Genomic DNA, 26835 nt, shown 5'->3' on the forward strand with positions numbered 1-26835 from the left:
ACGAGTTGCGATCCCATGGAGTGCTTCATATAGCATGGTAATTAAAACTATCAAACTCTTTGTAAATTCACGATTTTGCCCCAATGGCTTGCTAACACTCATTCCATCGCCATTCTGTCAGTCCCAAACCTACTCCGCATCGAGGGGGCACTTTGGAGGGTTGTCATTGACCTGAATTCCACCACGCTTCTTCTCATGCATGTCAGGGAATGGCAGCTTCCATCCACCCTCGTCCACGGGCACGGACAGCCACAGCCTCATAAGGTGTCTCTGAGGCCGCAGGTTTCCATTCTCGTCCTTCGCTCCCGGGGCATAGTCCTTGTACGCCGTGCGAGCATGGAACACATGCTGGTTGCTGACGAACTGGATGTCACCGGGGTCAAGGATCATGTGGAGTGCCTCTCGCTTGCATGTCTCCTCCAGCACCTTCATAGCGTGCAGCTGAGCCTCTGACAGAGGAGGAATCTGTGCGTCTGGGCCAGTGTTGAAACGCCACAGCGAAGTGACATTGTTAGGGTCAAACTTGCCGTACACGCGTGGAGTTCCATCGGGGTCGTTTTCGAGGTAGAATACGGCAGTGCGCATCCAAGGCTTCTGGCCATCTGACACCTCACCCTTCCTGTCCGCGTACCAAATGGGCTCACAGAAGAGCTTGGCCACATCGGGATTCTCACGCTGCAGACAGTTGAAGACTCGGTGCTGAGAGCAAATATCTGATTCGCCGCCCTCCATGGACTTTGCAATACACAGCAGCCCAACAATATCTCCCGAGTCGGTGTGGAAGAACTGTCTGGCGTTGGTCCGATAGATACGGACCTTGTCTGTGCGAGTGGGATCCTCACCAAGGTCTTTGACATGGCCGAGGACGTGCCCACGGCTGTTTTGACTGACGAAGTAGCCCAGATGAGTACCCAGGCCCATGTAGGCAGTAGCCGACTTCTGCAGGCCCCATTGCTGGACGGGCAGGTTCTTGAACAGCCAGAAACCCTCGCCATCAATCAGTCTCTTGCGAAGCTTTGCCATAAAGCCAGCCAGCTTCGGAAGTTCGAAGAGATCCTAGAGATGTCAGTAACAATCTCTTGATATGTCTTGATTCACTCACCTTGGTGATGCCCGTCAGTGGCACACCAGATTGAATGAAGTCATCAGCTGCCCCTCCAATCTCGGCAACCTCTTCTTCCGTGAACGAGTGCGTCCACTTCTCGGGGCTCTCCCTGTAATCCTCTGCCTTCCAAGCCGTTGGGCCTGTGATTTCTTTGGGAAACTTGTCATAGGGCTGGATGCAGGAGTAGAGAGGCTCATGTTGACCCGAGGTCTTGAAGCCATCTGGGAAGATGTCCTTGTTGACCTTCCCGGGTGCGACCCAAGAGGAAGTGTCGTCGACAAGTCCAGGAACCATGGTGATTGTTTTAGATGAAGACAGGATTGGGGGCAGACTCTGTAGTGTAGAATGGAGGTCAAGTTATCAACTCGTCTGTTGAAGATGTTATGAGGGCGGAAGCGGGGTCTATTTATCTTTCCAGGAAGTCTGATGATAGACCTTAAATGTGTAAATCTCCGCTATTGCGTGATCCGAATGCATCCTTTGAATTCCGTATTGTTGTTGCTTCATCTTGCCTTCGAGTGGTTGGAGTGGTGGTCGGGTGGATCGGCTGGAACACGCACGCTCGGCTGGATAGGCTGTGTTGCTGAGAGTGGAAGGTAGTCAGAGAGTAGAAATGGTTGAATGTTTGGCTCAAAGGGCCAATCCCTTGTGATGCTGTAATTCCAATGAGTTTTATTGGTTGGGGAAATGATATTACTCGAAACTGGCGTCTATGCGACTGCAACAACAGTGAGGCCATCACCACCATCGGCTGGGTCGGTTGGATCGGCTGGAACAACCTACCACATCGCGACTCCCGATTGGTATCCTGCAGTTGGACAAGCCGCGTATGACGGAGTATCATGAGCACGCAATCGCTACATAGCTCTGGAGTTTGATTACCATGCGTCTTTAGCCGGCCGATATTCCGGCGTTTGAAGTACAGAGCACTGAGGTGGCTGTCTTCATGTGCCGAGCTCGATGCAGGCTGAACAGTAGTTTTGTGATGGTGCGCGTAGGTCGATAAAGTGAAGTGCTCGAGCCAAGTCTAATGTCCTGAAAGGAGCATGCAATTATCGACGGCCAGCAGCTATTGAGTCCCTCATGTTGTAAGTCCGGTCCTCTAGTTCTTCTTTGGAATCCTGGAGAGCAGATTAGAGGCATCGGCTCTTTCTATGCAGGCGTCCCCTCTAGTCGTTCCCGTCAGGCCGCCAACAATGACAAACCCAACCTCATCTGCCACAAACGCCCCAACTGCTGCATATCTCGCTCTCTCGGCACACTCTGTAGCCACCTTGACATCCAGCCTTTTCCATACCTCGCAGTGGCGGTGTAGCGTAGCCCAAGGCGATTGAGCGCCTGGAAAAGGACAGGAGCTTCAGGACGGCATAAATATGGCAAGGTTGGTGTATCGTGCAAGAGTGTCGATATGTCTGTTTCTGGAATTTAAAACAAAGACACAGCCGCGTGGAATTGTGATTTATTCAGCGGGGACAGAAGGCAGAGACATGCAAGGTAACAGATTTGAGAGTACTCATATGACCAATTGCATTCAATTTCACCTTTACCACTCGTTTAACCAGGTTTAAGGAGAGGTACCAACACATAGTAATAGTTTGGGGGATGACATTATCATACGACTCCACGTCCGTGACCCAACTCTTCTCGGCCCAATAGTGCATGACCAGAGCGTCCAAGAACGATGCCAAGACCTGCGATTCCAAGAATGTGCCGTCCGAGCACAATGGAACACTGTAGTCCATTGGATCTGTCTTCACTGGTGGGGTACTGGCGGGGGTGGCATACTTGATCTCATCATCCCTCGAAACGCCACAGCTCCTCATCAACTCGGTACAGTTGAGAACACCTTTGCTGCAGGTCACTTTGAGGTTGAGAAAGTCCCATCCTTCGGAGGCCTTGAACTCCTCGACACTTCTGTTGAATGCTTGGTCGAGGTCTTTGAATAGGTCGGGAGATATCAGCATTGACCACACAAGATCGGCCACCTTGGACGTCGTCGTAGTCAACATATGCCCGGCTATATTCTGCGCAGTCTCCAATGCTGAGGCCACGGCTGTTGGCCAGCTCGCCTTGAACGACGACGGAGAGGAGGCCCTCGCATGGCACAAAGACCTCCATCTTTCCCAGCCCTTTTTCGTGCATTCTGTGGAGCATGTCCCTCAATCCTCCCAACTCTGCATCCAGTTCGGTTTCCAAGTCCGATTTGTCTTTGCCCCTTCGAGAGTTGGGACTTCGAAGCTTTTTCATGATATCTTCCTTCGACGAAGCTTTCATCAAGTCCTCAAACAGGTCATCGTCTTCTCTCCTTTTAAGACCAGCATCGGGAATGGGCGGGGTGGTCAAGGTTTGAGGTGTCGCCACGGTTGTTGACGCTTCCGAGAGGTTGCGCTTCCCGGTTGGAGCCCCAGTCTTACCCTTCATCAGGGCATCAAAGTCGGGGCGGTTGTCGTCTGTACCCGTCTTCTCTCCCGCCTTAAGGCGCTTGGCTGCTCTGTCGGACCGTTCATCCGTGCCTCTAAGGTAGAGGGCCTTTTTGTCTAATCACTATCCCATTGATGAATCGCCACAATTGAGCGATAAAGCTGTGGTTCTCAGTCTCTTGGGGAACGGTCTTGAAGAACAAGTGGACTTCGGGACTGATTTGGTCGGCAATAAAGGCCCTCCTTCGATACTCGACGATGCATCCGTCGGGGCCTTGACGAAACTGAAGCCACCCCAAGGGTCCTTGCCATTGCATAGGAAGTTTCATGGGTTCCTTGAAACTGGGCTTCTGTTCCGATGACTGGAATCTAAGGAGACTGCATATGGCAACAAGACTCTTTCCCTCCCAGAGCATGGGAACGATGCCATTGACCAAGTTGGGCTGCGCGCTCATTTGGTAAAGCCTTTTATCATTCGGCTTGACACCAATAGCGGCCAGGAAGTTGACCCAGCTGGCCTTGGCGAGTGCCTTCTCTGAATCCGTCGTGCCATGCTGAGGGTCGAAGCGGGTGCCCCTGGGAACACAAACTGGGGGTTCCAATTCGCTTTCAGGAGCGAAGGCACGGTGATTGTTGGTGTGTTGATTTCCTGTTGCTGCAAATTCGGTGAGCCAGGCGGTACAGCAGATGGGAGAAAAGAAGACATACCGGGCCTAGGAGACGTCTTGTTCTGACTTTGTTGTGCCAGGGTCCCAGAGCTTACTGGGACAGGCCTGATGCGTAAGCTCGGTGCTCGGTGAGCAACGGTCTGACGGCGACAATAACAGTAACAACTATGACCAATGAAAACACGGCAGCAATAGCCGAGCAGATTGCCGAAATATAATCCGTCACGGAGTTACCCTCAGAAGCCATCGGTGATGTGATTTGTGGTTTATCGGCGAGCGCCAAGTTTGGGCGACGGGTTTGATGGAGCTGTATCGCAACCGGCGTCCTATAAGTAGCAATAAAGCGCGGTTACGCGAGCAACGGTGTGATATACCCAAATCACATCATCGGGCGGCAATTACGCTTTAGCTAGAACTTGACTGGCTGATTGTGGGAAAGGGGAGGGAACCATGGAGAGCGGGCCGGATGGTCCGTTTGTCAATGCAGTTGTCCGTCGTATATCCCGAGGTCGGGCGAGGCGCGGTTTTGGAAATGCGCGAACCGTTCGGAACTACTTCCAGAGAACTTGCCAGCGTCAAGCTCGACGACTTGGTCAACTCGACAAACCAACAATAGAGGATCGTCTGTTCTTCACCAAGGAAGACCTACTTGGACAGAAACCGCTAGATGTGAAAGCCACAAGCAAGACATGGGCCAAACTAAATTCGCTTGTTGGGCTGCATGAGGTCAAGAAGTCGGTCGACATCATGTTCAAGATTGTGGACACCAACTACCAACGAGAACTCCAGGGAAAGCGACCCCACACTCACTCGCTTAATCGCATCTTTGTGGGCTCACCGGGGACGGGAAAGACGACGGTTGTAAAGCTCTACGGCAAAATTCTTGCCGAGCTTGGATTCTTAAACAAAGGAGACGGTATGTCCAAACTCTTCTGGCTTCACGCCAGGCAGCTGACACTAGCATCTGTTTCTAGTGGTCATCAAAACACGGGCAGACTTCATAGGTGATGCTGTCGGCAGGTTGGAATCCAACACGTGGGCCATCCTCGCGTCGACCTTGGGCAAGGTCCTGATCATTGACGAAGCCTACATGCTTGACCCCGGCGATACCACGGCAACTCGAGACTCCTTCAAAACCGCTGTGCTCGATAGCATTTTTGTAGAGGTGCAAGGCAATCCTGGCGACGACAGATGCGTTCTCTTACTCTGATACGAGGACAAGATGGAGTCGCTCTTTCAGAATGGCAACCCTGGGCTGTCAGGTTGCTTCATGGCTGACATGCCATTCTGATTCGCCGATTACTCGGCGGAGGAACTGGGCGAGATTCTCAAACTCGACCTCAAGGCCCGCCACATCGACTATGAGCCAGATGCCCTGAAGGCTGCCATAGACCTACTGTCTCGATACAAGTACAACCGGGACTTCAGCAACGCAAGAGAGGTCAAGCTCTTGGTATCCGAAGCAGTTCTGCGAAACCAGGAACGACACATGACAAGTCAAAATCATGACGGAGACTTTGAAGCTCGCCTTGAACCCCAGGACTTTGACCCGTGGCTGCGGCCGCAGACGGTATCAACAGGCAACACGGTCAACTGCAGAGTTGATCTGGCAGGTCAGATATCGGACTCAGTCATTGAGCAGTTGGAGAGGTACCTCCCGACCTCTTTGAACCGGGACTTGAACCGCCATGTGCCGCGAACCTTCGCACTGAAGGGACCACCGGGTAAGTGACAGCATTCTCATTTCTTGCCTCATTCCGAGTATTGCTTGTAGATACTGACCTAGACATCTCTGCCTCTCAGGTACCGGGAAGAAAACGCTCGCCAAGTACATGAGGAAGTTATTCCGTGACATTGGCCTCCTCCCAACCCACCAGGTGGTGCTCTGCTCGGCAGTAAACTTTATCGGGCAGCACGTGGGACAGACCATGCCCAAGACTCGAATGCAGCTCGAGAAGGGCTTCGGCAATGTCCTCATTATCCGCGATATCCACCGACTTGCAAAAGGTGGCTACTCAAGTGAAGCTCTCGATGAACTCACCTCGTTTGTGCAAGCCTACTCCGGGAGAATGGCGATCGTTCTCACAAGGCCCTCAGAGCCAGTAGACGAGCTGTTGGCCGAGAGACATGAGCTTGGGACCATGTTTCCAGATCGCATCACCTTCCAAGACCTCTCACCCCAGGACTGCCTGAATCTGCTGGACAGGCTAATTCACGCCGAAGAACCCACGGCAGAAACGCCTTTTTTCACATCGCAGGCTGCTGCGCAAAGATTTCAAAAGGCAATGTCGATTCTTGCCATGTTTGAGGGCTGGGGAAATTACTCGCATGTTAAGCTGCTCGAGACCCGCATGATCCAAAAGGGGGACGACGAGATCTTCTTGGCGAGCAGACGAGATCCGGAGGCAAACACCGCTGGAAGCTCACCGAAGGGATGGCTATGTCATGTATCAAGGCCCTATTCCACGAGATCCGCGACACGGGGGCTGCAGTGAGGAAGATTGTCTCTGCCGAAACCCAAGAAACTCCCGAGCCCCAATCGGGTACCGAAGTCACCCAACCGACACAAGCGATGATCAAGGCGACTTCGGAGCCCAAGCGTGTGGTGCAGGCGACCCATCAGGTTGAGAATGTGGCCAAAGCAGCGACATCAACTTCAGAGGCTTCGAAGTTGAAGGAGGAGCAGATCAAACAACGAGATAGCAACCAAAAAGACGCTGAGAGAGAGAACCAAGCCGTGCAGGAAGCTATTAAGCGGATGGGTAAGTGCGAGCAAGGGTTCGATTGGGATAGGGTTGCTGGTGGCTATAGATGCCAGGGCGGCACTCACTTCGTGTCTGACGCCGACGTTGCGGATGCTATGCGATGAAGACAGATTGGGGTTTATTGAATTCAAATAATTAAGTTAGCATGCCAGAGAAGACCTCTAAGGTGTGCTCTGTTGCCCAATGTGCGAAAACTTGCGGAGTAATAGATGCAGAACTGCTCAGCTGTATCGTAGGACGCCTTGGGAACCTGTGCCAAGACACTTATTGAATCTATGTCTAATTTCTACTCACCGTTCACCGCTACCGCAAAGAAATTAATCTCAATCCCAGTGAATAATCGGCTTCACCACCTGTTCATGCCGAACATCAGTATCTATCAGATGAAGCCACGGATTTATCAACTTACCTTCCCGCCACGCATATCGGCCAATGCCTTCTCAAACTCCTTGACCGAGTAAACCGTGCATAGCTTCTCGACTGGGAAATGGCCTTGCCGATGAAGCTCCATCAACTCGGGAATAAACTGGACGCCGTATATTAGGGATTAGCCAACCCGACTATAGTTTGTTAGATGCTCACCTTTTGGGGATTGGAGCCGCCCTCAACAACGCCGACATATCGCTTGTTCTCAAGTAGAAACGTCTGGGGTTCGATTCGGACAACGCTGTTTGGCGGCGGCACACCAACACTAGTCGCCGTACCTCCTGGGGCAAGACACCCGAATAGTGACTCGATAACGGGGATCAGGCCAGTGCAGTCAATAGCAAAGTCGGCCCCTCCATCTGTAATCTCCTTGATCTTGGCCTCAATGCCACCCTCGCCACATGTCCTCGAGTTTACGACATGCGTAGAACCAAACTCCTTGGCGTTGGCCAGCTTGTCATCCACAACATCCACCGCCACAAGCTGCTTGACCTGAAGGTATGCCGCAGCCATCAGCGCAGCGATACCAACACTTCCCATACCGAATATGACCACCGTCTGAGTCTTGTCCGGCTTGAGCGCGTTGAGCACCGTGCCGGCCCCTGTCTGAAAGCCGCAGCCAAGGGGGGCGTAGTATGGCAGAGACTCGGGGTATGGACATTTGACGACGCTTCTCTCGGCTACAACCGACACCCTCGCGAAGGAAGAGTGGCCAAAGAATTGGCTTCGCACAGATCGGCCGTCCTCAAGCCGAGCGGGAGTCGAGCCGTCAGAGAGGCGGACTGAACCAACATTCACAGGGGAGTGGATGTGGCAGAAGGATGGCTTGCCTGCGACGCACTTCTTGCACTTGCCGCAGACGTTGAAGGAGAGGAGAACATGGTCGCCGACCTGGAGGGACTTGTCCTTGACGTCGCTGCCCAGGGCGCGGATAATACCTGCGCCTTCGTGGCCAAAGATGGCAGGGTATTCGACTCCAGGGATGAGGCCGTTCTGTAGAAGAACATCCTGGGAAAAGTGAGTCGCCCGAGTTGATAGAACATTAGCATGGGATGGCATACTGTGTGGCAAATACCGGAATACTTCATCTCGACAAGCACTTCGTCTCCCCGGACCTCATCCAGAATGATGGGCCTCATCTCGAACTTGTCACCGGGTTTCTCGGTGACGAGCGCCTCTGTGGCGATGTTGGTGGGTGATGTCATGGTAGGAATTTGTGAAGTAAGACCGAGAATATGGCACTGAAAAGAGACTTGGATGTGTACAAGGGCTTGCTTGAAGTGAAACCAAACGACGAGCTTGTAGATGGGCTTATATGTACATCCTGTTTATCGGCCCGCAAGTAGAAGTCGCATGCCATCAGTCACGCTATCTGATCCAAAACCGACTGACATGCTCGGTATCGCGGAACGGCTTTCCGACCCTTAACCCCTCGACGCCCGCAACTCACTGACAAATAACAACTCACCAAATACAATCTAGACTTGCGCCTCGTAACCTCAGCTTGGGATCGAGAGCGGGGAAGTGTAGATTCTGGGGAAGACTATGGGGTATAATCCGGGGATGTGGAGGTTCTCAGCTCATATCCGGACATCCGAATATCCGATCGTGCCATGATTGGTCTTGGCTCAACTGATGGGGCACTTCGGTCCAACGCAAGGGGCTCGAGCGTTGGGAAAGTTAGGCTGATGTATTGTTGTTCCTTTACCTTGAGCGTTTGGCGTTGCGGTCGTAGTAACCGCGGGATAGTATACTTAGCTGCGCTCGGAAGCGTTCCGAATAGCGTCGCCACGCCATGACTCGTGGCAATCTGCCAGAAGCTCCACCGAGCTCTGATTCATTTCATTGAAAGACAATCAAATATAAGATGCTCTCTCCGTCGTTTCCAAATCTCCTTGTTCCCGTTCATGCAGCTCGCTGAGGTGCCCTTGCATTACTCCATTCAACGATCCCATTACAAAGCCGTCGGCCATCCCACAACCACTAACATGGCGACGGACTCCCGCCAGGCGGTATGTTGAACCAGCTCCAAAAGACCTCCAGCAAGCTCCCACTGACCCTCCCCAGGAGTTGGAGCAGATCCAAAATGAGCTCGACATCGAGATCCTCCCCGGTACCGAGATCATGGCAGACATCGGAAGCCATCACTTCGTCAAGAGCGAGGACAAGTCCCACCGCGTGCTCGTTCCCCAACCCTCCAGCTCGCCTCACGACCCCCTCAACTGGAGCACTCGGTGGAAGGTCTCGGCTCTCGTTGCCGTGTCGACCATGAGCTTCACACAGGGCTTTGCGCCGCTGGCTCTTGGGCCCATGTTTGGCTATCTGATGGAGGACTACAATACCTCTTTGACCAACGTCATCCAGTTTACTGGTGTGACAATCTTGGTGCTTGGATTTAGCAACTTCTTCTGGTAAGTGGATGCGGTACAAGAGAGTGGTCATCTAGCTCAGTGGCTGATGAGTGATCTGACAGGGTTCCCGTTTCAACGTCCTTTGGCAGACGTCCCGTCTTGATCTTATCCCAGATCGTCTGTCTTGCGTCTCATATCTGGCGAGCAAAGGCTACAACATACAACGGATTCATGGGTGCTGCCATGTAAGCTTTATAACGCCGATAACGAACCCCAGCCACTAAACAGCAGTGCAGTGTAAGCGGCATTGGCGCAGGCCCCGGAGAGACCATCCAGCCGAGCGTCATCGCAGACATCTTCTTCCTCCACGACCGTGGCAAGTGGAACACCATGTACTGGGTTATATACACCGGAGCTCTGATCGTATGTCCCTGCAAAAAGCCAAGGTATCCCTTAACTAACATTTATAGGTCGCACCCATCATCGCCGGCGCCATGGCTGACCACACCGGCTGGCCCTCCTTCTGGTGGCTCAACGCCGCCATGACAGCCGTATCTCTGATCATCATCACCTTTGGCTTTCCCGAGACCATGTTCAGCCGTGACGAAACCACCGAGGGCCAGTCCATCCCACCTGAGACATCCTCCAAAGTTCTAGAAGTTGAGCATCAGGAGAAGCAAAAGCCCAATGACGGCTCCAACGAGAGCGAGTTTAATGTCGATAGGGACCCTTGCCTTGGAAAGGGGAAGCCGAGCCGACAGCAGTGGAAGCTATTTCAGCCGAATGCGTCTACCTTTCGATCCGTCCTCTACGAAGTGTGGATTCCTTGGAAGCTGTTTACCTTTCCGATTGTACTCTTTGCGTCTTTTGTCGTCAGCTGGAGCTGTAGCTTCATCTTGATTCTCAACTTGACACAGACACAGGTCTTTTCAGCGCCTCCTTACAATATGAGCTCCCAAAACATCGGTTAGTCTCCTTGATAGGAATGTAGTACTGCGCACTTGCTAACATAATGGGCAGGCTTTACTAATTTCTCACTCTTTGTCGGGGCTTTGATTGGCCTTGCGACGGCTGGCCCATTCAGTGACTGGGTTTCATCTCGGGCAACGGCTCGGAATAATGGAATTCGGGAGCCTGAAATGCGCCTGCCAGCCATGATCCCCTATGTTCTGATCATGGCCTTTGGACACATTATCACAGCCGTTGGGTATCAGTATAAATGGCCCTGGCAGGTCATCGTCGTGCTGGGCTATTCCACAGCCGGCATCCAAGTCGCAGCGCTCCCAAGCATCAGCAGCACGTACGCCGTTGATAGTTATAAGCCTGTTGCAGGATCACTTTTTGTTGCCATCACTGTTAACAAGAATCTTTGGGGGTACGGCATGGGCAAGTTTATTACGCCGTGGACCGAAGCCGATGGGTAAGCGTCCCTTCTTCAACCAGTCGCCGTCAGTATAAACTAACGCCCTTTTTCTACAGTTTCATCAACGCCTTCATGGTAAACATGGCTCTTACAGTGGCATGGTGTCTCTTTGGTGCTGTGTTTTATTTCTACGGAAAGACGTTCCGGCGATGGACTAAGGATAGCAGCGTGCATAAGCTATAGAATCTATGGTTACTTCCCTCAGCTGACTAACTGGCGGGTCAGACATCGCTCAACCGTAGATCCAAAAAAAAAAAAAAAAAAAACCAGGTATGGATTGCCTGATGAATCGTGCAAAGCCGGGCAGGATATTATGTGCCTACCAAACGAGAGATCAAGTTGGTGCAGTAGCGGTGCAGGTGACCCAAGCGGAGCAATGGCAACGCATCTTGACAACCTGCAGGTACGTTCAGGCGCAGTCAGATATTGAAAGCCTTTATATCTTGATCGCTCTTGATTTTATCAGCAGGGGACGAGGTTGGATCATTTCAGTCTAATTTGAGCCAGAGTATCTAATAAACAGAGTGGAAGATGGGGCTTGGGCGCCTTCAAGAGAATAGAAAAACGCGAGAAAAGATGTGAAGAGCCAATAGACGCCACAGTAGGTCTTAAAACACAGTAACCTGGGAAGAAATACCCCTAACCTACTGAGGAACCGTGCGGATATCAACCATTAGGTTGCCATTACCCCAGGCAGGGTTCTGGCCCCTGACCTTGCCATCGGCCCTGGAGCACCTGTCCATGACCAATCCAGCACCCCGAGCGACTGCTTGGCTATTGAAGAAATTAGCAGTTGCCCACCACAAATCGTCTGCAAATGACGGATGCTCTAGACTCACCAAGGCGAGGTCGCAGTGCGGTCACTGGGAAGGCCAACAGCAATCCCAGTAATCTGGGTGTTTCCGCGCCTGCAGAAGGACTGGCCGCTGACGCCAGCCGTGCATGCCTGGTTCCCCAGACTGGCGAGGTAGTTGATGCACTCGACTGCTTCATTGATCTGTGCGGGGGTTAGCGGTACGGTTAGAGTAACGATGAAAGGGTTGTTGAATCATGTGTACATTGGCCAGTGTGTTTCCAGGGAGGTTATCCAGACAGCTCGGAGCACGGGCTTCGAGGCCTTGCGGAACAGCAAGAGCCGAGGTGGCTACAGTGAGCAGAAGAGCGACGGAAGTGAGATAGTTGGCCATGTTGGCGGTGTTGGAGGATGGTGATGGAATTATCAACGTTTGTGAAGTAGGTGAAAGATGCAAGAGTCTCGCAACTGGGCGTCTAGATGTGCTTATGCTGTGAGTAAAAGGTAGGTGCATTAGAATTGGAAGGCTCGCTTTTATACTTTTCCATCTGGCAAAGTTCTGTTACATCTAGTGATACCCAATGATTGCAGGATTACTATCAACAAGGGTACAGCTAGACAACGCATCGCTGGAGAACCAATATAGGCCTCTTCTATTGGGCAAAACGTTAATTAACACTGTCGATCGAGGCAGTGACTGCACTGCCGTAGAAGAAACTTATCTGATTGGCGTGCTCGGACTGACAAAGGATCGGCATCTTACTCAGCCCAGGGGCTCAGCTCCTGAAACTACACCCTGTCAGCATCGGATTTTTTTTTATTTAAAGTAATTATGAAGACCGACGGACCGAGAATACGGGCTGCTGAGAAACCCAATGTGACGATATCGACGACTAGCTACTACGAGTGGGTTATTATGCACGCCATGCGCCGTGCTGAGCTAGTCAGGGACAAGAAATGCCGCTTCCTTCGGACCTGGGGTTCTCGGACTTTGCTACAGCGGTAGTTCTCCAAGGCCCGTAGGCTTTAATCTCTGCCCACTATTCGATTCCTGATTTCTATTGGGCTCTCTGCTGAGCTGTTTGACTGGCCAACAGCAGAGCGCGTCCCCAACCGTCGGCCCTTGAGGGATGCACCCCCATAACATCTTGACTCTGCACATTTTCTTGCTTAGACGCAATCTACCTTCTCTTAGTCTCGGCTTTATTAGTCTTGGTTCGAATCTCATCCCCCAAAGCCCTGTTTCCTCCGTCGGTTTTCAACTTTGAAACTTTTGTTGTAAGGGACTGGTCCTCTTTAGGCCGGGCCTGCAGACACTCTGCCTTTTCAACTTCGTCTCTCAATTGTTGCAGTCGACGGTTCAAGTCACTTGTTTCTCATTTTCTTGAGCCACATTCTTCCTGAGCTCCTTGGCTCTTTTCTTTCCCTTCATATAGATGCTTGGCCGACTTGACTTTATCGCTTTCCAGATCCTCGATTTCCGCCTTCAGTTCGGTTAATTCTGTTCTTTGCTTCCATGTCGTTTTCGTTCGTTACGAATCCCGCCTGCTTCTGACGCAATTATAATTTGATATTTCTGACCTTTATATCCTGCTCCCTAATTGTTTCCTGCGTCTTCCTTACGATTTCTTTACCATGGTTTAACATTTGATTCACGGTTCTCATTTCGATTTTGTTGTTGCTCGCCCCCATCTGTACGCCTGTTATTTCGTTTAACTTTGATTTTTATGATTCTCATGAGTAGCGATGTTGGTCCTTATTCCGGAGGTCATCTCTAGTTAACTGCCATGCCTACTTTAAACATCCACCTTCTCAAAACCTCAGCTGTTCCCCGTATTGCTAACCACGGTTCTTTCTCCTTATCTCACCCCATATATTCGTTTACACTCTTTTGACCATGGTTTCCCGAGCATTCGTCACTGCCTGTATGGCAGTTTTGATGCTGTCGGGATCAAATGCCGCAGGCCCCAGTCCAGCTTAACCGAGAGTTTGACGGTCTTAAGCTCGACTGTGACATTGAGCACGACTGTTTCTTCCTTGACGACTGAAACCTCGACCTCGGCGACTTCAACGGAGGTTTCCGAGTCTTCGACCGAGGTTTCCACGACAAGTATCATCTCCACCACTGAGTCCAGCACTGTCAGCACCGAGGTCTCTTCCACCGAGTCCACTACTCTGTCTACGACTGAGTCCGCCACTGTGTCTACTACGACGTCCTCTGTCGAGTCTTCTGCCGCGTCCTCTACCGAGTCCATCACCGTATCAACCACCGCTTCTACAGCTGAGACCACTACTACTGAGCCTTCCACCTCCACCACGGACCAATCCCCCCCTGAAACTACATATATCATCAACCCCGGTTTCGACGCGTCACCTGTATCGGTGGAGCCATGGGGCCTCACCTACAGCGACATTGAGGACTCTTTTGACATCGATGATACCATCCAGCACGACGGCCCCAACTCTGGCCGCGTAACCCTCACCGATGGCGCAACGAACTACATCCGACAGGCGTTGGATCCTGACCTGGTCAAGCCCGGCGTCAACTACAACGTGGGTGCGTGGGTGCGCACTAGTATTGCCCAATGCACAATACACCTTTACTGCCTTTGGCGCACGGACTATGACAGCTCGTACCAGACATTGGAAATGTACCAAGTGTTTGGGCAGTGGAGGCAGATATCTGGAGTCTGCCAGTACACCCAGGAGCAACACGACGCTGGCAGCCTCTATCTCGCCTTGGGCTTTGAGTGCCCTGGCCCTGCGCAGGGTTGGTTCGATACTGTTGAGTTCAAGAAAGCAAGTGCTTGATCAGCGGTTGGTTGGGCGGACTGAACTGAATATACATTGTAGCTATTCCTAATGTTAATGTACATATTTATCCTACCATTCAGCGAACAATCGAGTCAGTGAGCGTAAAACAAGCAATTTTGTCTCGCATGAATATACTTTGCACAGATTACACTCGTCGTCAACGCTGTTCCATGTGAGTCCGACTTCTAGACATTGTGGTCGGGGTATTATTGCCTTTGTTTATCCAGTGGCGAGGATTAGGACACGAATAACCCCCCCTTGGTGGTCAACATCTTGTAACTGATCCGTCATGATTAGGAAGTTGCATTTTCTCATAGATAATATGCGAGAAACTGTGTTGGTTGGCTAATGCTGTTGGGGGTGTCCCAGGTAGCAAGGTCCTCAAGGTAGCCGTTTGCTCGGCATTTAACAACCCTGGGATTGTGTTAGTCACACAACTCGTGGGGAACCAGCAGGGAGAAGTACTAATCTGACTACAATAACCCCTTTAACCCTCCCTCGACTCTTCTCACCTTTCTTATCAGATAAGTTGCCGAGGTCACAATACCCGATGTGAGATCGGCATCGGAACAGCTTCCGACCCTGCATATTCCCCTCCCTTCCTCGACTACGTCATCTTTCCATCGTAATCAACGTCTATTCTCGAAACAACGTTTTCTTGACAAATCTATACTTTTTCGTTCTATCTAGATACCTACAAAAAACCGTCTGAGCTCAAATGGCCAACCTCGCACGCTCTCTCAATTCCTCCAGCGTCGCCGAGACTTTGGCCACGTACGAGAGCTGGGCCGAAAGTTACAACGAAGATATCGACAAGGAAGAGTACACGGCGCCTGAAATTGCCAGTGACTATGTTTTCAAGCACATGGGCTCTCAGAAGATCACAAGTGCAGCAATTTTGGATGCTGGATGTGGCACAGGACTCGTCGGCCAACATCTCGCCAAGCGCGGTGCGACACAGCTTGACGGGATCGATCTCAGCCCTGGCATGCTCCAAGTTGCTCGTCGAACTGGCATATATCGCTCCTTGAGCGTGGCGGATCTATCACAACGTCTTGAGATTCCTGGCCAGTCCTATGACGTCGTTGTCTGTGTTGGGACGTTGACTCAAGGCCATGTAGGGCCTGGCGCTTTTGATAGCTTTGTCAGGGTGGTTAAGCCGGGAGGGTTTATTGTGGCAACGGTAAGAGAATCGGTTTGGCAGAAGAATGGGTATGAGGACAAGGTGAAGGCACTTGATGAGGAAGGAAAAGTGAAGCTCGTGGGCGACAAGCTGGAGATGATCGGAACCGACGTACGCGCCGTCTTTGTGGTTCTAAAAGCCCAGTGAGAGGACCGCAGTAACGATATGTGAGGAAACAGAGTTCTATTCATTGTACTCAAAAAGACTCCTACGTTTGACTTTGGCCATTTTTCGCTCAGGGCGTCGACTCTGCATGGTCCCCCCGGCTCGGTGATCTCTGGGGCAGACTTCGCTGGGAGCTCAGGCATGGACAAGTGGTTTTTATTATAGCCGCCGCTGATTGTTGCTTGCACTCCCCATCAAGAGACAAATAAAATAGCCATTGGTAACCCTCCCAAAACTCCTACATATTACTGAAAGGAGTTTCTTGTCGACAACGCGATCCCAATCCCGGCTCTAGCTGGAAATGATGGGACGGTCCTTCTACCAAATGACTGGCGAATGATGCGAGGAAGAGTTAGTAAGACATGCGATCGTTTGAAATTATAAACGTGAGCTGGGTTGTTTCGTCGCTGACCACGACCTTGTCCAGATCTGTTCTCCTCGGTGCTGCACTAATGGTAGCGAAGCGAACTAGGGCCTCTATGAAGTACTACGTATAGTGGAGCGAAGAAACACCTTGGAGACACCACTAAGTGCCCCTGGTCTTGATCCATCGTGTGGAGCCCCTTTCTGACAACCCCCTGGAATGAGACGTTGGCGTGATGGTTCTTATAGGAAAAGACAATTGCATGCATTGCCACATGAATCCAGGGAAACCACCGTGGGCTGCAGCAAAGGGTTTCTACCTATCCTTTTCTTTCTTATCCGTCAGTATGCTTGACGCTACGATAATCTTGAGGAAAATGCCTGTGTGCAGCCATTGCCCCGTTGCGCCTTTGTGATTGGCAAGATGAGCGTTTCGAAAGCATTGTTACTGTAACCGACTCACATTACGTCGCTGAGGGCGCTACCACCTGGGCCCAGGGCTGGGTATTTCGGAGATGGAAGACACGCACCCACGATGACGTCAAGAACTAAGACTTATGGGAGCTGTTGCTCGGTGAGGCAGAAAGATGGTATGACCGAGATCTGCGGGTTGATTTTACGCAAATCTCAAAGTCTCACAATGCTCATGCTGATACGGCTGCGAAAGAGGCGGCCCGCAACAGCGTAGCCATTGCTGAGTTTCGAGATATCACGTTTGGGTCTTCTCCACTCACAACGGCCGGAACGCAACAAGGCCCTCGCGTCCTTGTTCTATGCCTTGAGGCCGAGTCTCAGTTTGACACTGGATTTGGAAGTCTCATCGCGAAGATCGACTCAAAAGCCAGGCTGGAGCGGGCCACGACGCCCGAGACAGCTCTGGCCATACTTGGCCGTGAACCACCTCCGTCTATTATCCTCATAGCCGATGGTGCCATCACACGCCAGAAGAGAATCTGTGAGTGTGTTATAGACCGCCTCCGTAAGGGGGCCAGAGTCGTGCTGGCCGGTTGTTTTTAGCAACACGGTCGATATGGACGAGCTCGATCGCTTCTCCGCCAGCGTGGGCCTTCCTTGGCGGGGACAATGCTATTTCAGAACCACAGTCAGCTTGCGCCCTGGTGTTGTCGTCCACCGCCTCTCCAGCCAGCTTCCCTCCACATACAGTCAAGCGATGATCTTCATAAAGAAAACAGGGCATTATGAGGCTTTGTACACTGAAAACGGAGGATATAGCGCGGCCGCAGTTGCGTCTGCCAGAGTTGAGATGGGCAAGCTCGGCTACATTGGTAATATGCTTGGAAACGAGGATACCGATGCCGTTACTTTGGCTCTGTGTGGACTTCTCTAATAACCCTCTTGATTATGAAAAATACTAGGGCAACATGAAGGCTATCAAGGACAATAATATGCATTTTGGTGTATAAAGGAGCCCATCAAATTTGAGCCGGCAACTGTATCACTGCATGAGTGTTCTGGCAACTGCTGCCATGCCATTCTTCTGACAGAGGTATCGGAAAGGGAGCCTTGAACGTCACAGAATGAATGACTGATGACGAGATAAGAAAACCTTTGCCAGATTCAGCATACTTAGCACGGTGGCTATAGAGTTTCAGCCGCTTACTCTGACCGTGCCATAAATTGCACAGCCTGGCCTTAGCCTGCATTGGTGGCGTCTTGTGATGCAGCAGCTGAAAGCGATCTACATAGAATCCGTGTCTTGGCAAACACCAGGCTCCCAATCAAACAACCATTTTAAAGTTATAGAGCTCGCAGCTGCCTTCAAGTTCCTATTAGCTTGCGCCTCTGAATGACGTGGCAATCCTGGGCAAGGAACAGCTGGTAGCGATTAGAGGGCGGGGATAAATACTGTACGGCATTCTGGCTATCCAGTTGGAGCCTGTTGGTTTGAATTCTTTGCTCTACAGACTTGGTTTGCCTCGAGCTATGCCCAACATGGCCAATGACTGTGGCCTTAGCTCATACTGGCAGTTCTGGGGCGACTGCGAATGTAGTTGTCCTCAGCCCGACCCAGATATTGCTGGCATCGGGGTACGCAACTCGTTCGGTTCTTCTTTGAAAGTAGACTGACACATATAGCAGGTCATAAGCTCATTCATCACATCTTCCTCTCTGGCAATCATTGTCACGTGCCTTTACCTCATGCTTATTCGTTCTGGCCTCGAGCGCGAGGATAGCTTCAACCCCATCGATGGCTGGATGAGAAGGAACATCTGTGATCCCTGGGTCCGCTTCGTCACCAATGTGCCATTCATCGAGTCCCGTATCGACAAGATCGAATCTACTCTCTTCTCCTTTCTCCTCTCCCTCGCGGATATGCAACTGGTGACGGGGATTGCCATGCTTAGCGCCGCCGTGATTAAGCTGCAAGATAAAAACGACGGAATCAGCGCCTACCATTTTAGTATGGTGACCAACTTGGCCTGGTTCAGCAGTATGGTGCATCAACTTACTCTCCTGGCCATCCGGACCAAGGTCGTCGGGAGTATGAAAAAGCAGCATCGTGGTGTGTCGCCCGACCGCAAGAATTCATCTCGCTCCAGGAGAGCCAGAGCCGCTATCGGCTGGGGAGGAGATCTCATGGTCCGAGTCATAAGCATGCTTATATTGGCATCTTTGCTTCTTTACTGCTCTTATGTGTCTGGAGCTAAAGGTTGGTATACCTACTCCTACTGCTCCGCCAGCTGTGCTCTTGGGAAAGAGAGGGGAGGCGAACCGCTGTGGTGGACGGGGTTCAATTTCTCCATGGTCTTGTTTGAGTACCCAAGACGATGTCTATTACTTTGGCCAGCGCTGGGCCACTGGTGGATTGATCATGCGAGACACCTTGTTCTTGACAACAAAGGCCGTGAAGGATCACCCAAGGGCGACGCATTGCCACCCTGGAGACGAATAATTGTTTGGCTATACTATATCGGGTCATCCGAAACTATCGACGCTATTTCTACCTCGTGTATCTGGTTTGGACTGGGCCTGTATTGGACTTTTGACCAAAGAAAGAGATTCCACGAGTCATGGAGAGCGCTCACCAACATCGTCAATGAAGACGACGTCAAAGGATTCGGACAGCTGATGCCTATCTTGCTGTTGGGGATGCCATTTCTTCAGGGGCTACAGACGTACTCCGGTAAGTCGCCCATCCTTTGATACCGAAGCCACTTGGAATTTTTCGTTCACATGTGCTGCTAAACAGAATACTCAAGAGAGGAAGAACGAATTAGGGAGCAACAGCGTTCGATACGGCTAACGCCTATCTTAGTTGTTGCTGATCTGAGTCCTTCTCGTTAATCTCAGCGACAATTCTGAAAGAGGCCATCGACCACGGGAACAAACGATACAGTTATGAACACATGATAACACGCCCATTTCTGAGGGCACACCGTAGAACAAGAAGACATGGGGTATTCTTCGCCTTATCGGAAGGAAACGAGACTAGCAGATGAGACGGCGGCGTTAGAGTGAAGAGATTCGATCGATAACTGAATACTTTACCACACTCAGCATACCATTGCTAATTCTAAGTCCAGGCTGTAGACGTAGCATTGTATTGTTATCATAATTTGAACCTTCGTTCATATTGTTGTTCTGCTCATGTTTAGTGTAACCACTCAGAACTCGACTCCCCTATACCTCGCATGGGCCAACACGATGATCACTCTCGTCCCTCTTTCTCTTCTTGTCATGTGGACTTTCAGCAGGTTTGACTTCATCCATTGAACTGATTTCATCGATGCCCAGTCTTCCACGAACGCAGATTAGAATCCGCTCGAGAAAGCTTTCCACATAGCCTGGTTCGTGATACCTCGTGCCAAACACACCGGAGAGTTCCAGCTGGCCATCCCAAGACCCGAGAAAGAGTGCCACACCAGCCCCCATCGGTTCGCTGGCGGCCCAGACGTTCGTAAGATCAAAAGGCTCATGTCTTTGCTGCACCATAGAACTCACATTCCCAATTAAGGACAAAGCTACCGGGCAAAAAGGTGGTTCTGATACAGCGTGAGGGTCAACACCGGATGGAGAAGTGAAGGGCTTGAATATCGAGGGAGCAAAGGCAACCTGTTCGTGAATCTCTTCTGAGGGAACTGGTCGGATATCGTTGTAGAAGTCTTGGACTTGAGGTAAAACTCTGAGCATTTCAGCCGCATGATCTCCAGTTGTCTGATCTAAAGCGCTGTGCACAACCAAGTCTATGCCCAGTGCCTGCGTTGAAATAGAATGATATGCAGCAGCCGCGTGATCAGGGGTGTTGTAAGGTTCGCGGCAGTAGGGACGTAGGTTTATCATGCTGTGATTGACATATCGGACCGGGTATGAATCTTCTTTTCGGGGCTGTACCTTTGAGAGAGCTATTGCCAAGGCCGACATGAAGAAATATGTCACACTCACTCCAGAAACAACGTCCTTACAACCACGCAGAATTTTCGAAGTAAGATCCTTGGGAACTGTATGCGAAAGGCGCATTAGCTTGCTATCTTTGACGCCATCGACATGCTTAGAGCTTGAGGGGAGTGCAAGAAGGCCCTGGTGTTTGTAGATAGTTCCATTTTGCCTTTGGATCTTCTCCAGACGCTCAGTTTGCGCTTTAGACAACGTTTCGGGTATATTCGCAGCAATATTTATACAGGGAGAAAGATTTTAGTGTTCCTTGCCCCATTTGGGAAGGGAATACTCATCTCCCTCTTCAAAAGCCTGCGCAGCGTGGTCGAACAGTTGACTGACCAGCTGCAAGACGCCCACGCCATCGGATACGTCGTGGGGGCATCCTAATAAGATTGCCCGACGGTCGCTATCCTGCCCTTTGGATCTCACAAAAAAGATAGTGGCCGTCTCAAAGGCAGCGGCTGTGTCGCTGTTGAACCACTCGAGCGGCCCAAGATCGGTATCGACAACTTTGAAGGTTGAGCCCACCCAGCTTTCCTGCCCATCGTCGGTATCAAATGACCGGTACACTCTTCGCAATCGGTCGCCATCTTCGTCATGTTCGATACGGGAGCCCAGGGTCAGATGTTGGTAACGAAGCGTGATCCAGGCCTTCTGCAGAGCCGCCTCAACACGGTTTTCTTCATCGATGGTAGGCATCGAGTCAACAGGGCTGACGTTGAAAGATGCACAGCCGCTGACGGGAAAGCATCTATTTTCCTTTCGCGAAGACGTGATGTAAAATCTCTCGCATTCGTCGACATCACGAGCCCAGGTGCCCTCAGGGGATACCTGCCACTGGAGACAGGTCAAGGGGGTATTTGACGCCATGTGTCAGGTGGAAGAGTTTGTGGCTGAACGTGCAGGTACAGATAGAGGAAAAGGCAGTGAGTGGAAATTGTGTAGTCAATATGACTGTGGCGAAGAGAGAAGATGAAAAGGAATAAGATAAACAGAGTGACGCGACCGTGAATGAGACGTGACGACTTGACAGACACGCGAGCACGTGCTGTCGCGTTAGACAGCTGATTTGTGTAAATACGAGAAAGACAAGGGGCGCCAAGAACCCGATAAGCTTGCTTGAACCTTGATGGACCCTAGCAGCGGATCTTGATGAAATGACATTCGTATTAATTCTCTCTAATTGACTCAGAAGCGTCTTTTGGTAAGATCATTACGTTGATCAAGCAGATTCAACCATGACCCGCTAGCCTGCCCAAGTGAAGTACCATTGAGGACATGTAAATATGTCGAACCTCGAATATATGCTACTTTGAGATCCCATTCTCGAACAGGGAAAAAGACCTTCACCACTTTCGAGTGTATCTCTACAAACTTCTCTTCTATGCCTTTTCGTTTGAGTTGCTCTTAGACAAGGCCTGCTGATTAGGGAACAACACTACCGCGCCGTCCACCCCAACAGTCTCCTCGTCAATGCTCTGCTTCCCTAACATCTCACTGGGGCCCCCTTGGAGTAGTCACCTGGTCAACTGCTTCCGTTGGGGATAAGAAATCGACGATCGAAGCGGGACAAGACGTAGGTGAAGACCACAACTAACTCGACCATATAGTTGAAGCAGTAATAAGCCGCCTTGGAGTTGAACCGCCCGGGGTTCTCGGACGGTCGTTGGATGAAGGCAGCACCGGCGCGAAAACAAGCGCCAAGAGAGAGCAGGTCCGAGGTGAAAAGAAGTAGAACTACTCTGGTACGCATAGTGCCTTGGCCAAAATGTTCGATGGGAGAGGAGCAGGGAAGCAAAAGTGTGATTATGACCCCTGGAATAGGAATAAATGCCAGTACCGCAAGATAGACGGCTGTGATGAGGCGTATGCATCGGAGCTGGGACGGGACATGAGGATCAAGCGTGTAATAGCTATAAACAACTGATGCAATGACCATGACGAGAGACGCCGCGATACCAGAGTACAAGAACCGGAAAGCCCAACCAAACGGTTTGCTCCAGACTATCTGAGGGTGATGAGCCCGCACGACGCGCTGCGGCAAGATCAAGTTGACGACGAAGAGAAGCATCATACCCGCGTTGGCAAATATGGAGGCCACAATGACGAGGCGGGCGTTGTCGTTGTGGACAGCCCAGGCAATGCGCAGCACGTTGGCCATGATGCGAGCCATGGAGAGTCTGAACAGAACGGCCGAGAGTACGAATTTGTGATTGCGGCGGAGGTTGAGTTGAAATATCGCCATCCTGAGGGTCGCGGAGAGAATAAAGAAGACGATTAAGACGGAGGAAACTGGTATGTCGGACATGGGCGATGGGATGAGGCCGAGGATGACGCCGCGGGGGAGATATGGGGGTCCCTTAATCATTATGAGTATGAAGGGGAGACAAGTGGCTACTCTTGTACGAACCTCTGGGACATGTTGGCCTTGGGAAGACATGTTGATATTGCCACAGTGATTGAGGGTGTTGAGCACTCAACAACTGGATTTAAGAGGTACCCGATGTTCATCCAAATTCACCTATAAATTTCGCTGATTAAGAACCTGCCTTCTAGAGCGATGGTCGACTTTATGTCCAAGCCCTCTGTGCGGTCTATAAAAACAGGACGTTCAGAGAACTCCATGATTTGCAAGAAAGGCAAGTAACTTGAGAAAATACCGAGAGTCCTTCGGTCTAGACGCGATCGCTAGCAAGGATAATCCGCCGTCTTTCGGACATAGGGGAGTGGATCATGGATAGGTCGGACAAAAGAAAGGGATTATTGTCCAGCCATATTGCTAGACTATCTCTACATCCCCGCCTCGGGCTCAACTTTCTGGAGTGGAAGTCCAATTCTTCTATTTTTATTAGCCTCTTCCTTCAAGCTGCTTGTCGGTGGACGGTGCCAATACCATCTCGTGGGACACGAGTTTAGTCTCTAGCCTGGTGCTTCCTCGATCCACTCCCCGTCTCATAGGCACAAATAGAGGAAAAAGCATTAGGCTACGACACCCTGACTCCGCGCTTGACTTGAGGCTTGCTCTTGGGACACGGCTAGGTTGATAGGCTGCTGATCTCTAGTGGCATCCGTCTCGGTTTGATGTTCTGGAGAAGCAATCTCGTGAACCGCGACTGGTTGTTGCTCGTCAACGTCATATTGTTCTCGAGGGCCTGGCTTAGTCCACCTAATGGTTGGCCTCGGAATGGGCCTCAACTTACCCCTAAAGCTCCGTGGCGAGCTTTCCTCGCCCTCTCGAAAACTGGCTCTCTTCCCCACCCGATAGGCGACAAGGAGGGCGCCGACTATCAGCCCAATACCGGCAAGTGACCCGACGACTGCACCCGCGATGACCCCAGCCTTATGCCTTCCATTTTGTCCTGTATTGTTATCGTTTCTCGAGTTATCAATTGCGGTCGCTGGTGAAATGTCGACTTCGTTCGTCGATGTTAGAATAGCGCCTCCTGCAGTTGTTAAGATCGGTGAGTCCAATGTTGTCGAATTGTCTTCTTCCATTTTCATTCTCAAAGATCGGAAAATTACCCTCTGTTGGGCGCTGGAGAAACACCTTGGCCCCGGAATCGGGCAAGTTATCACCATGCAGCTCAAGGTTTGCCGCACAGCCCATCAAACATTGGAGTCCTGGCCCGCGACCTCCGCTACGATAGTCATATAAGCTTATATGTAGACATGGACCATCCATACTGTATTCTCTTTTTAGCATGACCATGCACCGAAATGTCATAAATAGACATATACCATGGTATGGTGATATCAAAGCCATCCGAGTGGGCTAGCACGGCAAAAGCGTTGTTGCAAGAGGTGTACGGTCCCCATAAGCCGCTGCTTCCCCCACAGTATGCAAATGTAGTCTTGCCCTTTTCTGAAAAAGTGATCCCAGTATGGAAGATCGGTGCAGACGGGGTGCAAGAGATCGTACCAGCTACAACCCAGAGTCAATCGATATTATTGGATGCCACGGACAAGCCCTTGGAAAGTAGTACTTGTACCGTCCGTAATATAGTAGCCAATTCGATCACTGTCCGGAAGGGTACTTGACTGTGACCCTGTTACCTGGGATGTGGTGATTTCGATGAGGGATTCCATCTCGAAGGGATATCATCGGCAGGGAAACCAGGCGCGAGGTTGCGAGGTACACGGGGAGGGAGAGAATTAAGAACCTGGATAATCTTCATATCAGGACAGGTATCCCATATGGCGCTAATTGTGGCTATCTCGTTGGTGCTGGATTGGAATGGGCTCGACACTCTAATTTTTCAGCTGTGTCATTGTCGATGAGGATTGGCTGTGTCACCCCGCAGGGCGCTTCTTGGCACCGCTAGCGAGATGACGGTAAACCGATGTGTTCTCAAGGTGTACGTTCATATGCCGTGGCGCTGTTGTCTGTTGGGGCTGCTTAATGAGTTCCATTGTCAGGAAGACTACGCAGCGGGCTCTCTAGGAATTTCAGTCACTCAACCAGTACAGCAGCGCCACCACTGATACGTAGGTACGAAGGATACGATGAGAAATCTCCAACCGCCTCTAAAAGTCACTCATCCGGATTGTCACAACTCAGAAACCCCTTGCTAGGTTTTGGCGACACCTGATAATCGAGGGACGATGTGCAAAGATAACACAGACCTGCGAATGAACTCGATCTGCTGTATCGGTATACGGCGTTCAAAAAAATCATATTCATGTTGGTCCCCAAGAGAAGTTGGAAAACCCCGGAAAGTCATCTAACGGCCAGTCCCCTATCCAGTCCATATCCATAGCGTTGACGCTCGGGTCACTAAGGTCAGACAAGTTCAGACCCGAGGCGAGTAAGGTAGTATTCTCAGACCGAGAAGCTTCCCCTGAGCCCTCCTCCAGGGGCATGCCTAGCAGCAACTCCTGTACTTCAGCAATGAACTTCAGCTCTCGCAGGCATACCTCGGCTGTCTCGGCCGCTCCCGCCACGACGCTCTCCTCGAGTGCATGTTCATCGAGCCCCTGCTTTAAGGCAGACACATGACGCAGATAGCAAGTAAGAAAATAGTGGTCCTTGATACTGGCTTCACCTGAGCGAATACGGCGAAGGGTCCAACTGCGCCCTGCATCTAGAAAGGATACCGGAGCCGCAAGGTCAGCTTCACGTGTGTTGTGTATGCCAGGGAGGCAGCCAATCCCTGGAGAAGTGCCGCCAGTTTTATATTCATCTCCCAATCTTCCCACGAACTGCAAAATGATGCCAAGAGTGGCCTGGACAAGGACGTTGCGGAACATGACTACGCCGTTTATTAGAAGTGGGCTAAAAAGGACGTCTGGAGGTTCTCTCTGACCCTTCCCATAGCCTTGGGTGCCACTTGACAAGGAATTATGTGATAATAGCCTCCACTAGCTTCGATGGCTTTCGCATCCGAGGCAATTTGGGAGATGTGTATAGAGTTAGTCTGGTTGACGTCTCGACCCCCAACCAGCCCCGAGATTTTTGCAACCTTGAGTGCCCCGTCAATATCCATCTTTTGAGAAAACTAGTACCTTGGATCACTGAGAGAGCGCACAATAATTGGTTGATGCAACCTATGAAAGCAACGGTAGGCCAGTAGCTCAGCCAGGGAGTCATGGAACTGTGTGGCTGCCGTGCCGTTGGGCGGATCGGAATGCCTCTTCAGAGTCTGTGATGGCTAATTACAGGCTTTAAAAAGTTCTGAGTTCAAACGTAGCGTCTCGCTATACGAGTCTTGTGTGCGAAAGTTGTTTGCGTGCCGAAGTATCTTGAGGCGGAGGGGAAGTGACTGAGCGAGGGCGAGAGCAACCGATAGACGTGTACTTCCTCCATCCGTACAGCCGCCAGGTGATGAATTTTCCGGCTCGCTGATAAGCTCTTCATCGTCCAGATTTGCCGGGGGCATTGTATCGTAGTCCTCTGCAGAGATGAGTGGCGCCCCGCCTGCGTCATACGCACTCTGCAAGTTCATCTCCAGGATGCTCAACCAC

At 51.1% G+C, this 26835-nt stretch overlaps 8 protein-coding genes and 2 pseudogenes across 10 annotated transcripts, besides 2 other annotated features; 4 read left to right on the forward strand and 6 right to left on the reverse strand.

Moving 5' to 3' along the window:
• Window positions 1–129: 129 nt before the first annotated feature.
• NCS57_00974300 (TauD domain-containing protein) lies at window positions 130–1399 on the reverse strand (the record flags this gene model as incomplete). The annotated part of the gene is made up of 2 exons (XM_053059508.1): window positions 130–1056; window positions 1103–1399. The coding sequence occupies 2 exons, from the start codon at window positions 1397–1399 to the stop codon at window positions 130–132; spliced, it is 1224 nt and encodes a 407-aa protein (XP_052911579.1).
• A 1286-nt stretch (window positions 1400–2685) lies between these two features.
• Window positions 2686–4440, reverse strand: NCS57_00974400 (annotated as a pseudogene). Its single transcript has 4 exons — window positions 4289–4440; window positions 3673–4101; window positions 3091–3620; window positions 2686–3041 (listed from the first exon to the last, which is right to left on the reverse strand).
• Window positions 2686–4440: a sequence feature.
• A 203-nt stretch (window positions 4441–4643) lies between these two features.
• On the forward strand, window positions 4644–7062 carry NCS57_00974500 (uncharacterized protein; the record flags this gene model as incomplete). Its single annotated transcript, XM_053059509.1, has 5 exons — window positions 4644–5109; window positions 5168–5358; window positions 5506–5917; window positions 5997–6577; window positions 6649–7062. The coding sequence occupies 5 exons, from the start codon at window positions 4644–4646 to the stop codon at window positions 7060–7062; spliced, it is 2064 nt and encodes a 687-aa protein (XP_052911580.1).
• A 219-nt stretch (window positions 7063–7281) lies between these two features.
• On the reverse strand, window positions 7282–8589 carry NCS57_00974600 (PKS-ER domain-containing protein; the record flags this gene model as incomplete). The annotated part of the gene is made up of 4 exons (XM_053059510.1): window positions 7282–7311; window positions 7368–7484; window positions 7541–8392; window positions 8446–8589. 4 exons carry the CDS (start codon window positions 8587–8589, stop codon window positions 7282–7284), a joined length of 1143 nt encoding a protein of 380 aa, XP_052911581.1.
• A 783-nt stretch (window positions 8590–9372) lies between these two features.
• NCS57_00974700 (MFS domain-containing protein) lies at window positions 9373–11341 on the forward strand (the record flags this gene model as incomplete). Its single annotated transcript, XM_053059511.1, has 7 exons — window positions 9373–9396; window positions 9452–9795; window positions 9858–9980; window positions 10032–10158; window positions 10206–10701; window positions 10756–11155; window positions 11215–11341. 7 exons carry the CDS (start codon window positions 9373–9375, stop codon window positions 11339–11341), a joined length of 1641 nt encoding a protein of 546 aa, XP_052911582.1.
• A 461-nt stretch (window positions 11342–11802) lies between these two features.
• Window positions 11803–12429, reverse strand: NCS57_00974800 (uncharacterized protein; the record flags this gene model as incomplete). The annotated part of the gene is made up of 3 exons (XM_053059512.1): window positions 12217–12429; window positions 11998–12155; window positions 11803–11932 (listed from the first exon to the last, which is right to left on the reverse strand). The coding sequence occupies exons 1-3, from the start codon at window positions 12343–12345 to the stop codon at window positions 11803–11805; spliced, it is 417 nt and encodes a 138-aa protein (XP_052911583.1). The 5' UTR covers window positions 12346–12429.
• Window positions 12430–15483: 3054 nt separating this feature from the next.
• NCS57_00974900 (Methyltransf-11 domain-containing protein) lies at window positions 15484–16095 on the forward strand (the record flags this gene model as incomplete). The annotated part of the gene is made up of 1 exon (XM_053059513.1): window positions 15484–16095. The coding sequence occupies one exon, from the start codon at window positions 15484–15486 to the stop codon at window positions 16093–16095; it is 612 nt and encodes a 203-aa protein (XP_052911584.1).
• A 2307-nt stretch (window positions 16096–18402) lies between these two features.
• Window positions 18403–19782, forward strand: NCS57_00975000 (annotated as a pseudogene). Its single transcript has 3 exons — window positions 18403–18525; window positions 18574–19621; window positions 19688–19782.
• Window positions 18403–19782: a sequence feature.
• Window positions 19783–21129: 1347 nt separating this feature from the next.
• Window positions 21130–21744, reverse strand: NCS57_00975100 (uncharacterized protein; the record flags this gene model as incomplete). The annotated part of the gene is made up of 1 exon (XM_053059514.1): window positions 21130–21744. The coding sequence occupies one exon, from the start codon at window positions 21742–21744 to the stop codon at window positions 21130–21132; it is 615 nt and encodes a 204-aa protein (XP_052911585.1).
• A 655-nt stretch (window positions 21745–22399) lies between these two features.
• Window positions 22400–23314, reverse strand: NCS57_00975200 (uncharacterized protein; the record flags this gene model as incomplete). Its single annotated transcript, XM_053059515.1, has 2 exons — window positions 22400–23233; window positions 23285–23314. The coding sequence occupies 2 exons, from the start codon at window positions 23312–23314 to the stop codon at window positions 22400–22402; spliced, it is 864 nt and encodes a 287-aa protein (XP_052911586.1).
• Between the last annotated feature and the right edge of the window lie 3521 nt (window positions 23315–26835).

Source organism: Fusarium keratoplasticum, chromosome 7 (assembly GCF_025433545.1).
Source record: "Fusarium keratoplasticum isolate Fu6.1 chromosome 7, whole genome shotgun sequence".
Taxonomy (NCBI): domain Eukaryota; kingdom Fungi; phylum Ascomycota; class Sordariomycetes; order Hypocreales; family Nectriaceae; genus Fusarium; species Fusarium keratoplasticum.